The sequence below is a fragment of the Carcharodon carcharias genome, chromosome 5 (assembly GCF_017639515.1).
Source record: "Carcharodon carcharias isolate sCarCar2 chromosome 5, sCarCar2.pri, whole genome shotgun sequence".
In the NCBI taxonomy this organism is placed as follows: domain Eukaryota; kingdom Metazoa; phylum Chordata; class Chondrichthyes; order Lamniformes; family Lamnidae; genus Carcharodon; species Carcharodon carcharias.
In genome coordinates this window covers 140,482,210-140,497,351 of record NC_054471.1, presented here as the reverse complement: position 1 = coordinate 140,497,351, position 15,142 = coordinate 140,482,210, and the positions used below count along the sequence as shown (strand labels likewise).

Sequence of the window (15,142 nt, the reverse complement as noted above, 5' to 3'; positions counted from 1 at the left end):
TGCGCATGTTGATGTCTACACTTGAAAATACACTTATTTCTAAGAACTGAAACCTTAGTGTTTATATCCCAAATACATAAATTCATTTGAGTAAACAATTGTGGTTAAATTATACCATATTTCCCTCAGCCACTTGGAAAAGAATTATAACTGTCTTCATCGTCTGGATGTTAACCTGGTGGAGGAGATTGCTCATCCATTGCAGAATCCATCTGATAATCATTTCTTGATTTTTTTTTGGAAAAATATACTTTATTCATAAAATATCTGAAAGAACATTACAAAACATTTCAAAATGGCCATCACTAAAAGTGCAATCATATTCAACTTTTCCACATAGATCATGAGGCGCTTCAATACAATCACTGAACGTTACAGACATTTCAACATGCTCATTACAGACAGTTGGACAGTGCAATGGTATTCAAGTTATCGACATAGCTCATGTTGCACTCTGAGATGCATTAATACTGCTTTTTTTTTGGAAAAATATACTTTATTCATAAAATATCTGGAAGAACATACCAAACCATTTCAAAATCACCATCACAAAAGTACAATCAGGTTCAACTTTTACAACGTGTATCACGAAATGCATCAATACAATCAATGAATATTACAATCATTTGCAGACATTCATTTTGAGCTGTACAGCCTGAGGGGATTTAAACAGTTCCCAGTCCCTCGGTGCACTGTGGCAGAAAGGTCTTAGTCAGCGACCCTTCCCCATTGCGCCTTTGTGGCAGCTGCCCCAAGCTTTAGTGCGTCCCTCAGCACATAGTCCTGGACCTTGGAATGTGCCTGTCTGCACCACTCGGTCGGGGACAACTCTTTGCGCCGGAAGACCAACAGGTTTCGGGCAGACCAAAGAGCATCTTTCACTGAGTTGATGATCCTCCAGCTGCAGTTGATGTTTGTCTCGGTGTGTGTCCCTGGGAACAGCCCATAGAGCACAGAGTCCTGTGTCACCAAACTGCTCGGGATGAACCTCGACAGAAATATCTCTCTCCAGACCTTCTTTGCAAAGGCACAATCTACAAGGAGGTGAACAACGGTCTCGTCCCCACCACAGCCACCTCAAGGGCAACGTGCCGAGGGGGTGAGACTCCTGGCGTGTAGGAAGGATCTGACGGGGAGGGCCTTTCACATCACCAGCCAAGCTACGTCTTGGTGCTTGTTGGAAAGTTCTGGTGATGAGGCATTCTGCCAAATGACTTTGTCAGTCTGCTCAGGGAACCATCCCACAGGATCCAACCTCTCCTTTTCCCTCAGGGCCTCTAAGACATTACGTGCCGACCGCTGCCTGATGGACTTGTGGTCAAAGGTGTTTCTCTGCATAAATGTTTCCACGAGGGACAGGTGGTACGTCACAGTCCAACTACTTGGAGCATTCCGCGGCAGCGTGGCCCGACCCATCATTCGCAACACCGGACAGGTAGAACCTGAGCACATAGTGACACTTGGTGTTTGCGTACTGAGGGTCTACCCACCGCTTGATGCAGCCACACACAAAGGTGGCCATCAGTATGAGGGCGATGTTGGGCACGTTTTTTCCCCCTTTATCTAGAATCTTGCGGACACAATCCATTTTCGACCTCCAGATAAAGCGAAAGATGGCTCGGGTGATCGCCACCATGCAGGAGTGTGGAATGGGCCAGACCTGTGCCACATACAGCAACAGCGAGAGTGCCTCATACCTGATGACCAAGTTCATACCTGCAATGGAGAGGGAGCATCACTCCCACATGCCCAGTTTCCTTTTCACCATTTGATTGAGACTGCGCTACTGATGTTAGTGTAGAGCAGTTGGATCCAATTGCGAATTCCCTCCTCAAACCCCATTTTGAAGAGCACATCCACCATGTAGGTGTGCGATGTTCTGTAAAAGGCCTTCTCCTGATCCAGGCTGATGAGGCAGGTGTCCACCCCCTGTCCTGCACATAGGCAATCGTATCCCTGAGCAGTGCTAGGCTGTCAGACATCTTCCTGCCCGCCACAGTGCAGTTCTGGTCAGGGTGGATCACCAATTCCAGAGCGGGTTTGGCCCAATTGGCGTTGACCTTGGACAGAATCTCATAGTCCACATTCAACAGTGAAATGTGTCGCCAATTTCTAATTTCCTCCCTTTCCCCCTTATGCTTGTAGATGAGGGTGATAATGCCTTTCCTCATGGATTCTGACATGCTGCTGGCCAGGAGCATACTCTCGTACACTTCTAGCAGGTCTGAGCCGATCCAGTCCCACAGAGCCGAATACAATTCCGCCGGCAAGCTGTCGCTTCCGGGAGTTTTACTCTTCTCGAAGGACTCAAAGGCCTTAGTCAATTCGTCAGGAGTTAGCGGTTTGCCCAGGCTCTCCCGTGTACTGTCGTCTAAGATCTCCGTGATAGAGGACAGGAAGGACTGGGAGGCCGTGCTGTCTGTGGGCTTCATGTTATACAATCCAGCACAAAAGGATTTGCTGATCCTCAAAATGTCGGACTGTGAAGACTTTACTGAGCTGTCTTCTTCCTTTGGGCTATTGATCACAGAGATCTCTCTGTGTACCTTTTGGAAGAAGAAATGTGAGCATGTCTCATCCTGCTCCACGGAGCGGACTCTGGAATGGAAGATGATCTTGGAGGTCTCCGAGGCAAAGAGCGAGGCTTGCTGGCTCTTCACCTCTTGGAGTTCCTCCTTGACATCGACCCCCATCGACTGCAGCCGGAGCATATTCTGCATGTTTTTCTGGAGTCGGGACATTTCCCTCTGCTCCTTTCTAGCTTTCTGGGTGCCCTTGAGGATGAAAAACCTCTTGATGTTTCCCTTGATTGCTTCCCAACACATGTCAGGGATTCAAAGAGGGGTTTCATGGTTCTCCAACCTTTGTAATCCCTCTTGTGCTCCTCAATGTTCTCTGTGGTCAGCAGTTGCACGTTTAGCTTCCTTGCCCCCCTGCCCACCCTCTGGTCTTCCTTTAAGTGACAGTCAGCCAATAGGAGGCAGTGGTCAGAGAAAAACACCGGCTTGACATCAGTGGATCTGACCGCGAATGGTGATAAGTCTCTTTTTTTGCAAAAATATACTTTATTCATAAAATATCTTCAACAACATTTCAAACCATTTCAAAATCACCATCACAAAAATACAATCAGGTTCAACTTTTACAACGTGTATCATGAAATGCATCAATACAATAAATGAATATTACAATCATTTGCAGACATTCATTTTGTGCTGTACAGCCTGAGGGGATTTAAACAGTTCCCAGTCCCTTGGTGCACTGTGGCAGAAAGGCCTTAGACAGCGACCTTTCCCCATTGCGCCTCTGCAACAGCTGCCCCAAGCATTGGTGCGTCCCTCAGCACATAGTCCTGCACCTTGGAATGTGCCAGTCTGCAACACTCGGTCGGGGACAACTCTTTGCGCCGGAAGTCCAACAAGTTTCGGGCAGACCAAAGAGCTTCTTTCACCGAGTTGATGATCCTCCAGCTGGAGTTGATTTTTGTCTCGGTGTGTGTCCCTGGGAACAGCCCGAACAGGGACAACTCTTTGTACTTTGAACTAATACTGCATTTTTTTTAACTTTCCAAAGCATAGCTTTATTTGTTGTTTAGATACACTGGTAGTTTATGCAGTGCTGGAGGAAGGCATTGTGAAACATCTGGGCTGCTGGGTGGTCCCTTCACGGAATCCATTCCTGAATCGGCGATACATCACCTTCAGGTGCCTCATGCGGCCTGTACCAGTTATGTTTCTCCTTTTGGCCTTGGCACTCCAGTTATACTTCCTCTTTCTCTTGGCAGGGTAGGCACATTTGCCGCAAGTTGATTTCTGCAGGTGAAATGCTTTAGCCCCACATCGTCGGCAAAGAGTGTGGGTCATGTTCCGCCTCTTACCAAATGACGATGTTTTTTTTTGCAAACATATACTTTATTCATAAAAAATCTTCAACAACATTCCAAACCATTTCAAAATCACCATCACAAAAGTACAATCAGGTTCAACTTTTACAACATGAATCACAAGGTGTATCAGTACAAACAATGAATATTACAATCATTGGCAAACATTCATTTTGAGCTGTACATCCCGAGGGGCTCTTTACAGTTCCCAGCCCCTCGGGGCTCTGTGGCAGAAAGGTATTAGGCAACAACCCTTCCCCATTGCGCATTTGCGGCAGCTGCCCCAAGCTTTAGTGCATCCCTCAGCATGTAGTGCTGCACTTTGGAATGTGCCAGTCTGCAACACTCGGTCGGGGACAACTCTTTGCGCTGGAAGACCAACAGGTTTCGGGCAGACCAAAGAGCGTCTTTCACCGAGCTGATGATCCTCCAGCTGGCAGTTGATGTTTGTCTCGGTGTGTGTCCCTGGGAGCAGCCCGCAGAGCACAGAGTCCTGTGTCACAGAACTGCTCGGGATGAACCTCGACGGAAACCACTGCATCTCTCTCCAGGCCTTCTTTGCAAAGGCACAATCTACAAGGAGGTGAACAATGGTCTCTTCCCCACCACAGCCAACCTCGAGGGCAACATGGTGAGGGGTTGAGATTCCTGGCGTGTAGAAAGGATCTGATGAGGAGGGCTTTTCTCACCACCAGCCAAGCTACGTCTTGGTGCTTGTTGGAAAGTTCTGGCGATGAGGCATTCTGCCAAATGACTTTGACAGTCTGCTCGGGGAACCATCCCACAGGATCCACCCTCTCCTTTTCCCTCAGGGCCTCTAAGACGTTACATGCCAACCACTGCCTGATGGATTTGTGGTCAAAGGTGTTTCTCTGCATAACTTTTTACACGAGGGACAGGTGGTATGGCAAGTCCAACTACTTGGAGCGTTCCGCGGCAGCGTGGCCAGACCCATCCTTCGCAACACCGGGGACAGGTAGAACCTCAGCACATAGTGACACTTGGTGTTTGCATAATGAGGGTCTACGCACCGCTTGATGCAGCTGCACACAACCGTGGCCATCAGTATGAGGGCGAAACAAAAACAGAATTACCTGGAAAAACTCAGCAGGTCTGGCAGCATCGGCGGAGAAGAAAAGAGTTGACGTTTCGAGTCCTCATGACCCTTCGACAGAACTTGAGTTCGAGTCCAAGAAAGAGTTGAAATATAAGCTGTGTGTGTGTGCTAAAGGTGTGTGTGTGGGGGGCGGAGAGATAGAGAGAGAGAGAGGTGGGGGGGCGGTGTGGTTGTAGGGACAAACAAGCAGTGATAGAAGCAGATCATCAAAAGATGTCAACGACAATAGTACAATAGAACACATAGGTGTTAAAGTTAAAGTTGGTGATATTATCTAAACGAATGTGCTAATTAAGAATGGATGGTAGGGCACTCAAGTATGAGGGTGATGTTGGGCACGTTTTTCCCCCTTTATCTAGAGGCTTATACTAATTTTTTTTGCAAAAATATACTTTATTCATAAAAAATCTTCAACAACATTTCAAAACATTTCAAAATCACCATCACAAAAATACAATCAGGTTCAACTTTTACAACATGAATCACAAGGTGTATCAGTACAAACAATGAATATTACAATCATTGGCAAACATTCATTTTGAGCTGTACATCCCGAGAGGCTTATACTGCTTTTTTTTTGCAAAAATATACTTTATTCATAAATCTTCAACAACATTTCAAACCATTTCAAAATCACCATCATAAACATACAATCAGGTTCAACTTTTACAACATGAATCACAAGGTGTATCAGTACAAACAATGAATATTACAATCATTGGCAGACACTCATTTTGAGCTGTACATCCCGAGGGGCTCTTTACAGTTCCGAGCCCCTTGGTGCACTGTGGCAGAAAGGTATTAGGCAGCGGCCCTTCCCCATTGCGCCTTTGCGGCGGCTGCCCCAACTTTAGTGCGTCCCTCAGCACATAGTCCTGGACCTTGGAATGTGCCAGAATGCAACACTCGGTTGGGGACAACTCTTTGCGCTGGAAGACCAACAAGTTTCGGGCAGACCAAAGAGCGTCTTTTACCAAGTTGATGATCCTCCAGCTGCAGTTGATGTTTGTCTCGGTGTGTGTCCCTGGGAGCAGCCAGTAGAGCACAGAGTCCTGTGTCACAGAACTGCTCGGGATGAACCTCGACAGAAACCACTGCATCTCCCTCCAGACCTTCTTTGCAAAGGCACAATCTACAAGGAGGTGAACATTGGTCTCCTCCCCACCACAGCCACCTCGAGGTCAACATGGCGAGAGGGTGAGACTCCTGGCGTGTAGGAAGGATCTGACGAGGAGGGCTTTTCTCACCACCAGCCAAGCTACGTCTTGGTGCTTGTTGGAAAGTTCTGGCGATGAGGCATTCTGCCAAATGACTTTGTCAGTCTGCTCGGGGAACCATTCCACTGGGTACACCCTCTCCTTTTCCCTTAGGACCTCTAAGATGTTACGTGCCGACCATTGCCTGATGGACTTGTGGTCAAAGGTGTTTCTCTGCATAGATTTTCCCACGAGGGACAGGTGGTACGGCACGGTCCAACTACTTGGAGCATTCCGCGGCAGCGTGGCCAGACCCATCCTTCACAACACCAGGTACAGGCAGAACCTCAGCATGTAGTGACACTTGGTGTTTGCATACTGAGGGTCTACGCACCGCTTGATGCAGCCACACACAAAGGTGGCCATCAGTATGAGGGCGATGTTGGGCACGTATTTTCCCCCTTTATCTAGAGTCTTGTACATCCCGTCCCTGCGGACACGATCCATTTTCGACCTCCAGATAAAGTGGAAGATGGCTCGGGTGATCGCCACCACACAGGAGTGTGGAATGGGCCACACCTGCGCCACGTACTGCAACAGCGAGAGTGCCTCACACCTGATGACCAGGTTCTTACCCGCAATGGAGAGGGAGTGTCGCTCCCACATGCCCAGTTTCCTTTTCACCATAGACACTCGCTCCTTCCAGTTTCTAACGTGTGCCCTGGTCCCTCCGAACCATATCCCCAGCACCTTCAGGCCATCAGCCCTGACAGTGAAGGGGACAAAGGATCGGTCAGCCCATTTCCCAAAGAACATGGCCTCGCTCTTCCCACGATTTACCTTGGCTCCCGAGGCCAGTTCGAACTGGTCGCAGATGTGGATGAGTCTGTGCACCGACAGGGGATCCGAGGAGAAGACGGCGACATCGTCCATGTACAGGGAGGCTTTGACCTGAGTGCCTCCACTGCCTGGGATCATCACTCCTCTTATGCCCAGATCCTTCCTGATGTACTCAGCAAAGGGTTCTATGCAACACACAAAAAGAACAGGCGAGAGAGGGCAGACCTGCCTGACTCCAGATTTAATCGGATTCCCACCCATTGACTGAGACTGCACTTAAAAAAAAAGTGTAGAGCAGTTGGATCCAATTGCGAATTCCCTCCCCAAACCCCATTTTGGAGAGCGCATCCACCATGTAGGTGTGCGATATTCTGTCAAAGGCCTTCTCCTGATCCAGGCTGATGAGGCAGGTGTCCATTGCTCTTTCCCTGGCAGAAACGCGATGAAGGTCTCTCCCCTGCCAGGCTTATACTGCTTTTTTTTTTGCAAAAATATACTTTATTCATAAATCTTCAAAAACATTTCGAACATTTTAAGTCACCATTACAAAAATACAAACAGGTTCAACTTTTACAAACTAAAACACAAGGTGTATCAGAAAAAAACAATGAATATTTCAATCATTGGCAGACATACATTTTAATCTGTACAGCCTGAGGGGCTCTTTACAGTTCCCAGCCCCGCAGTGCTCTGTGGCAGAAAGGTCTTAGGCAGCGACCCTTCCCCATTGCGCCTTTGCGGTGGCTGCCCCAAGCTTAACTGTGTCCCTCAGCACGTAGTCCTGGACCTTGGAAAATGCTAGTCTGCTACACTCGGTCGGGGACAACTCTTTGCGCTGGAAAATCAACAAGTTTCGGACAGACCAAAGAGCGTCTTTCACCGAGTTGATGATCCTCCAGCTGCAGTTGATGCTTGTCTCGGTGTGTGTCCCTGGGAACAGCTCGTAGAGCACAGAGTCCTCTGTCACAGAACTGCTCGGGATGAACCTCGACAGCAACCACTGCATCCAACTCCAGACCTTCTTTGCAAAGACACAATCTACAAGCAGGTGAACAACGGTCTCTTCCCCACCACAGCCTCCTCGAGGGCAACGTGCAGAGGGGGTGAGACTCCTGGCGTGTAGGAAGGATCTTACAGGGAGGGCCTTTCTCACCACCAGCCAAGCTACATCTTGGTGTTTGTTGGAAAGTTCTGGTGATGAGGCATTCTGCCAAATGACTTTGTCAGTCTGCTCAGGGAAACATCCCACAGGATCCACCCTCTCCTTTTCCCTCAGGGCCTTTAAGACGTTACGTGCCGACCACTGCCTGACGGACTTGTGTCGAAGGTGTTTCTCTGCATAAATTTTCCCACGAGGGACAGGTGGTACGGCACGGTCCAACTAGTTGAAGCGTTCCGCGGCATCGTGGCCAGACCCATCCTTCGCAACACCGGGGACAGGTAGAACCTCAGCATGTAGTAACACTTGGTGTTTGCATACTGAGGATCTACGCACTGCTTGATGCAACTGCACACAAAGGTGGCCATCAGTATGAGGGCGATGTTGGGCACGTTTTTTTCCCCTTTATCTAGAGGCTTGTACATCGTGTCCCTGCGGACACGATCCATTTTCGACCTCCAGATAAAGCGGAAGATGGCTTGGGTGAGCGCCACCACACAGGAGTGTGGAATGGGCCAGACCTGCGCCACGTACTGCAACAGCGAGAGTGCCTCACACCTGATGACCAGGTTCTTACCCGCAATGGAGAGGGAGCGTCGCTCCCACAAGGCCAGTTTCCTTTTCACCATAGACACTCACTCCTTTCAGTTTCTAACGCGTGCCCTGGTCCTTCCAAACCATATCCCCAGCACCTTCATGCCATCAGCCCTGACAGTGAAGGGGACAAAGGATCGGTCAGCTCAGTTCCCAAAGAACATGGCCTCACTCTTCCCACGATTTACCTTGGCTCCCGAGGCCAGTTCGAAATGGTCGCAGATGTGGATGATTCTGTGCACCGACAGCAGATCAGAGCAGAAGATCGCGACATCATCCATGTACAGGGAGACTTTGATCTGAGTGCCTCCACTACCTGGGATCGTCACTCCTCTTATGCCCGGATCCTTCCTGATGGACTCAGCAAAGGGTTCTATGCAACACACGAAAAGAACAGGCGAGAGAGGGCAGCCCTGCCTGACTCCAGATTTAATCGGAAAGCTATCTGATTCCCACCCATTGATAGAGACTGCACTGCTGATGTTAGTGTAGAGCAGTTGGATCCAATTGCGAATTCCCTCCCCAAACCCCATTTTGGAGAGCACATCCACCATATAGGTGTGCGATATTCTGTCAAAGGCCTTCTCCTGATCCAGGCTGATGAGGCAGGTATCCACACCCCTGTCCTGCACATAGGCAATCGTATCCCTGAGCAGCACGAGGCTGTCAGAGATCTTGCTGCCCAGCACAGTGCAGGTCTGGTCAGGGTGGATCACCAATTCCAGAGCGGATTTGACCCGATTGGCGGTGACCTTGGACAGAATTTTATAGTCCACATTCAACAGTGAAATGGGTCGCCAATTTCTAATTTCCTCCCTTTCCCCCTTGTGCTTGTAGATGAGGGTGATAATGCCTTTTCTCATGGATTCTGACATACTGCCGGCCAGGAGCATACTCTCGTACACTTCTAGCAGGTCTGGGCCGATCCAGTCCCACAGAGCCGAATACAACTCCGCCGGCAAGCCGTCGCTTCCGGGAGTTTTACTCTTCTCGAAGGACTCAAGGGCCTTAGTCAGTTCGTCAGGAGTTAGCGCTTTGTCCAGACTCTCCCGTGTACTGTCATCCAAGACCTCCGTGATAGAGGACAGGAAGGACTGGGAGGCCGAGCTGTCTGTGGGCTTTACGTCATACAATCCGGCATAGAAGGATTTGCTAATCCTCAAAATGTCAGATTGCAATGACTTAATTGAGCCGTCTTCTTCCTTCAGGCTGCTGATCACAGAGCTCTCTCTGTGTACCTTTTGGAAGAAGAAACGTGAGCACGTCTCATCCTGCTCTACAGAGCGGACTCTGGAACAGAAGATGATCTTGGAGGCCTCCGAGGCAAAGAGTGACGCTTGCTGGCTCTTCACCTCTTGGAGTTCCTCCTTGATATCGACCCCCATCGACCGCAGCCAGAGCAGATTCTGCATGTTTTTCTGGAGTCGGGACATTTCCCTCTGTTCCTTTCTAGCTTTCTGGGTGCCTTTGAGGACAAAAAACCTCTTGATGTTTCCCTTGATCGCTTCCCACCAGTGTGTCAGGGACTCAAAGTGGGGTTTCATGGTTCTCCAACCTTTGTAATCCCTCTTGAGCTCCTCAATGTTCTCTGGGGTCAGCAGTTGCACGTTTAGCTTCCATACCCCCCTGCCAACCCTCTGGTCCTTCTCTAAGTGGCAGTCAGCCAGTAGGAGGCTGTGGTCAGAGAAGAACACCGGCTTGACGTCGGTGGATCTGACTGCAAAAGCGCGGGACACAAACAGGAAGTCTATCCTGGAACAGACGGACCCATCAGGCCGCAACCAGGTGTATCTACGCTGCGCTCCATCTGCAGGGTTGCTGAAGACGTCGTGCAGCTTGGCATACTTTACTGTTTCCATCAGGGATCTGGATGTAGCGTCCAATCTGCTGTCGGCCCTGCCGGATTGTCCAGCCGCATCGATGATGCAGTTGAAGTCACCGCCCAGAATGACCGGCCTGGAGGTTGCCAGCAGCTGTGGGAGCTGCTGAAAAACCTCCAGCCGCTCAGCCCCTTGTGACGGGGCGTAGACGTTAATTAAACGGAGTGGAGCATTCTTATACATTACGTCTGCTACAAGGAGGCGCCCGCCCACCACCTCCTTAACCTGGGAGACGGTGAAGCTGCCTCCCCGCAGCAGAATCCCCAGGCCGGAGGAATGAGAGTCGTTTCCTCCAGACCAGATCGATGGCCCATGGGACCACCATCGTGACCATTGCCTGTAGGAGCTGAGGTGCGGTATCGCACACTCCTGCAGAAACAACAGGTCAGCTTTGACCTTGGCAAGGTAGTCCAAGGTCGCAACACATTGCGTAGTAGATTTAATGCTACGCACATTTATGGATACAATCTTTACACCCATTTTAAAGCAGTTAGTCGCTTACCAAACCTGTTGTCTCTGAGAGTTCCTTCATGCCCGTGGTGTGCTCAAATTGCTTCACTTTGGATGGGCTGAGGAAAGCGTCCTGAACCTCCCCATTGGAGATGTTCTGCTCGGGTGGCATCTGGGGGTCCGTGCAGAGAGCGGGGTTTGAAATGTCCTCTGTTGGAGAAGCTTCTCCAATCCCCTCCCCCTCTGGGGCGTTGCTGCTCCTGGCTTCCCGGAGCTGGGGTGCGCTGAGCGCCTCACTGCTCCCAGATTCCTGGGGTTGTGGTGCACTGGCCTCTTTGGGTTGTGGGCCAAGTTGGGGTGCGCTGGTCTCCTCATTGTCACCAATGTTCTGGAGCTTGGGTGACTCGCCCTCCAACTCCCTAGCGTTTTGCCGCTTCTTCTGTTGGCGCTGCCCTGGCCCTTCTTCGTTCCAAAAGCTGCTGAGTCTTGTTATCCGTATCGGATAGGAGACGCCTCTTGATTCTTGTCTGGGAAGTGGCTTCATTTCTTTTTAGCCCCTTCTTCCTTTTGGCTCTCTTCACCAGCTGCCTCGCCCCCTGCTGCTTTCCCACTGCTGCCTCCTCCTCCTCCTCCTGAGGAGTGGGAGGTTCAGGGGGCAGTGCTGTTGACTGGCTGTCTGCTGCCTCAATTTTTTCCTCCACCTTGTCTCTCTCTGTGTCCTCCTTTGTCCCGATGTTTTCCCTGGGGGCCTTGGTGGTTGGTGTGACACGAGGCATTTCTTCTACTTCCCCCTCGTTGGCTTTAGCTGCCTGTGCATAAGTACGGCAACGTTTGGGACAGGTCTTGTAGAGGTGACTTGCCTCGCCACACAGGTTGCAGCACTTAGCCTGTTTACAATCTTTTGTCTGGTGCCCTTCCTTTTTGCAGTTCTTGCAGAGGACAGCACTGCAATTGGCCGCCACATGACCAGACTTGCCGCATGAGCGACAAAGTTTGGGTTGCCCAGCGTAGACAAGGTAACCACGGCTTCCCCCGATAGCGAATCTGGAAGGGGGGTGGAAAACGGCTCCTTTACCGTCGGTCTTGAGCGTTACTTAACCTGGCGTTTACATGTCCAGATCCCCAAATTATCTTTAACTTCAGTGCAGCTCCCAACCTTATCGAAGTACCTGGTAAGGAAGGTGAGCACGTCAGCGACAGGGACGTAGGGGTTGTACAGATGCACCGTCGCAACCCATTCACGATGCAAAGGTAGAACAAAGAGCGGCTCCGCCATCAGGATCTTCATTTCTGGCAGGTCTTTCTTTTCCTCAAACACCTTCAGGAGTTTGACACAAGCTGCCACTTGCTTGAAGGTCACATCAAAGAAACCAGCGCTGGAGAAATCCTGTAGGCAGTAGACATCCGCAGCCTCAAAACCACACAGCTTGAATAAGATCCTCTTCGTGAAGAAGGTCCTATTCATTCCTGTTCCTTGCTCGCTACCCTTCACCATGCCTCGGATGGTGTTAGGTACCCCATGGTAAGGGGTTTGACTGGTGATAGCCATTGCTCTTTCCCTGGCAGAAACGCGATGAAGGTCTCTCCCCTTATAAGCCAGGCTTATACTACTATTTCAGCAGATGCGTTAATCTGTTTATTTCAATCCTCCCCCCTATATGTTCATAGCCTCATTTTTAAGGAACTCTCTTCATTTTACAATCAGCTGTCCCTTTATTTTTAAAAATATAAATATTTGGAAAAGAACTAATCTATTTTGAGCAGCATTCTTCCCTGTAAGAGATTAGAAATGATGCTGTCACATTAATGTGTTTTAATTCAAAATCTAATTTAAATATTATAATATTGCTAATTAACATGTGCTCATTTGCATAAATATTTACTGGTAGGCTTGTAATTTTGAGACAAGGCTTTACATCTCTCTTACGATGTACTACTAATATGTTAATAGCCAATGTTTAATCTGTTAATTTGTTTTTTAAGGAAACTTAATGAAGCAATTCTGAATTTGACATATTCGATAACAACAAATCAAAGAGAGGACAGCATTCCTACAGTCAGTTCAGACTTCAATTGGCTTGCAAAAGATAAAAGACAGAAATATGGAGAAATTGCTGCAGATGCTGGTAAGTTATAAAACAATAGTGTATTAAATGGGGACGGTCTAGTTATAACCATGCTTACGCAATTTAATTAGTTTTAGATTTAATTCCTGCTGGGGCAAGCAGATGTGTTGCATAGAACCCTTTGCTGAGTCCATCAGGAAGGATCCGGGCATAAGAGGAGTGACGATCCCGGGTAGTGGAGGCACTCAGATCAAAGTCTCCCTGTACATGGACAATGTCGCCGTCTTCTGCTCGGATCCACTGTCGGTGCACAGACTTATCCACATCTGTGACCAGTTCGAAATGGCCTCAGGAGCCAAGGTAAATCGCGGGAAGAGCGAGGCCATGTTCTTCGGGAACTGGGCTGACCGATCCTTTGTCCCCTTCACTGTCAGGGCTGATGGCCTCAAGGTGCTGGGGATATGGTTCGGAGGGACCGGGGCACGCATTAGAAACTGGAAGGAGCGAGTGTCTATGGTGAAAAGGAAACTGGGCATGTGGGAGCGACGCTCCCTCTCCATTGCGGGTAAGAACCTGGTCATCAGGTGTGAGGCACTCTCGCTGTTGCTGTACGTGGCGCAGGTGTGGCCCATTCCACACTCCTGTGTGGTGGCGACCACCCGAGCCATCTTCCGCTTTATCTGGAGGTCGAAAATGGATTGTGTCCGCAGGGACACGATGTACAAGCTTCTAGATAAAGGGGGAAAAAACGTGCCCAACATTGCCCTCATACTGATGGCCACCTTTCTGTGCGGCTGCATCAAATGGTGCGTAGACCCTCAGTATGCAAACACCAAGTTTCACTACATGCTAAGGTTCTACCTGTCCCCGGTGTTGCGAAGGATGGGTCTGGCCACGATGCCGCGGAACACTCCAAGTAGTTGGACCGTGCCGTACCACCTGTCCCTCGTGGGAAAATTTATGCAGAGAAACACCTTCGACCACAAGTCCGTCAGGCAGTGGTCGGCACGTAACGTCTTAAAGGCCCTGAGGGAAAAGGAGAGGGTGGATCCTGTGGGATGGTTCCCTGAGCAGACTGACAAAGTCATTTGGCAGAATGCCTCATCACCAGAACTTTCCAACAAATACCAAGATGTAGCTTGGCTGGTGGTGAGAAAAGCCCTCCCTGTAAGATCCTTCCTACACGCCTGGAGTCTCAACCCCTCGGCACGTTGCCCTCGAGGAGGCTGTGGTGGGGAAGAGACCGTTGTTCACCTCCTTGTAGATTGTGTCTTTGCATAGAAGGTCTGGAGAGAGATGCAGTGGATTCTGTCGAGGTTCATCCCGAGCAGTTCTGTGACAGAGGACTCTGTGCTCTACGGGCTGTTCCCAGGGACACACACCGAGACAAACATCAACTGCAGCTGAAGGATCATCAACTCGGTGAAAGACGCTCTTTGGTCTGCCCGAAATTTGTTGGTTTTCCAGCGCAAAGAGTTGTCCCCGACCGAGTGTTGCAGACTGGCACATTCCAAGGTCCAGGACTACGTGCTGAGGGACACAGTTAAGCTTGGGGCAGCCACCGCAAAGGCGCAATGGGGAAGGGCCGCTGCCTAAGACCTTTCTGCCACAGAGCACTGCGGGGCTGGGAACTGTAAAGAGCCCCTCAGGCTGTACAGATTAAAATGTATGTCTGCCAATGATTGAAATATTCATTGTTTTTTTCTGATACACCTTGTGTTTTAGTTTGTAAAAGTTGAACCTGTTTGTATTTTTGTAATGGTGATTTGAAATGGTTCGAAATGTTTTTGAAGATTTATGAAAAAAGTATATTTTTGCAAAAAAAAAAGACTTCAGGTCTTACCTGAAAAGATTGGGGCAACAGACAGCCAATCAACAACACTGCCCCCTGAACCTCCCACTCCTCAGGAGAGCCAATCAACGGAGCAGGAGGAGGCAGCAGTGGGAAAGCAGCAGG

The 15,142-nt window shown here is 49.4% G+C and overlaps 1 protein-coding gene across 1 annotated transcript; it reads right to left on the bottom strand.

The window, feature by feature from the left end:
* Nucleotides 1–3,608: 3,608 nt before the first annotated feature.
* Nucleotides 3,609–6,703, bottom strand: LOC121277767 (60S ribosomal protein L37-like). The gene is made up of 2 exons (XM_041187404.1): nt 6,678–6,703; nt 3,609–3,909 (listed from the first exon to the last, which is right to left on the bottom strand). The coding sequence occupies exons 1-2, from the start codon at nt 6,701–6,703 to the stop codon at nt 3,609–3,611; spliced, it is 327 nt and encodes a 108-aa protein (XP_041043338.1).
* Nucleotides 6,704–15,142: the final 8,439 nt, after the last annotated feature.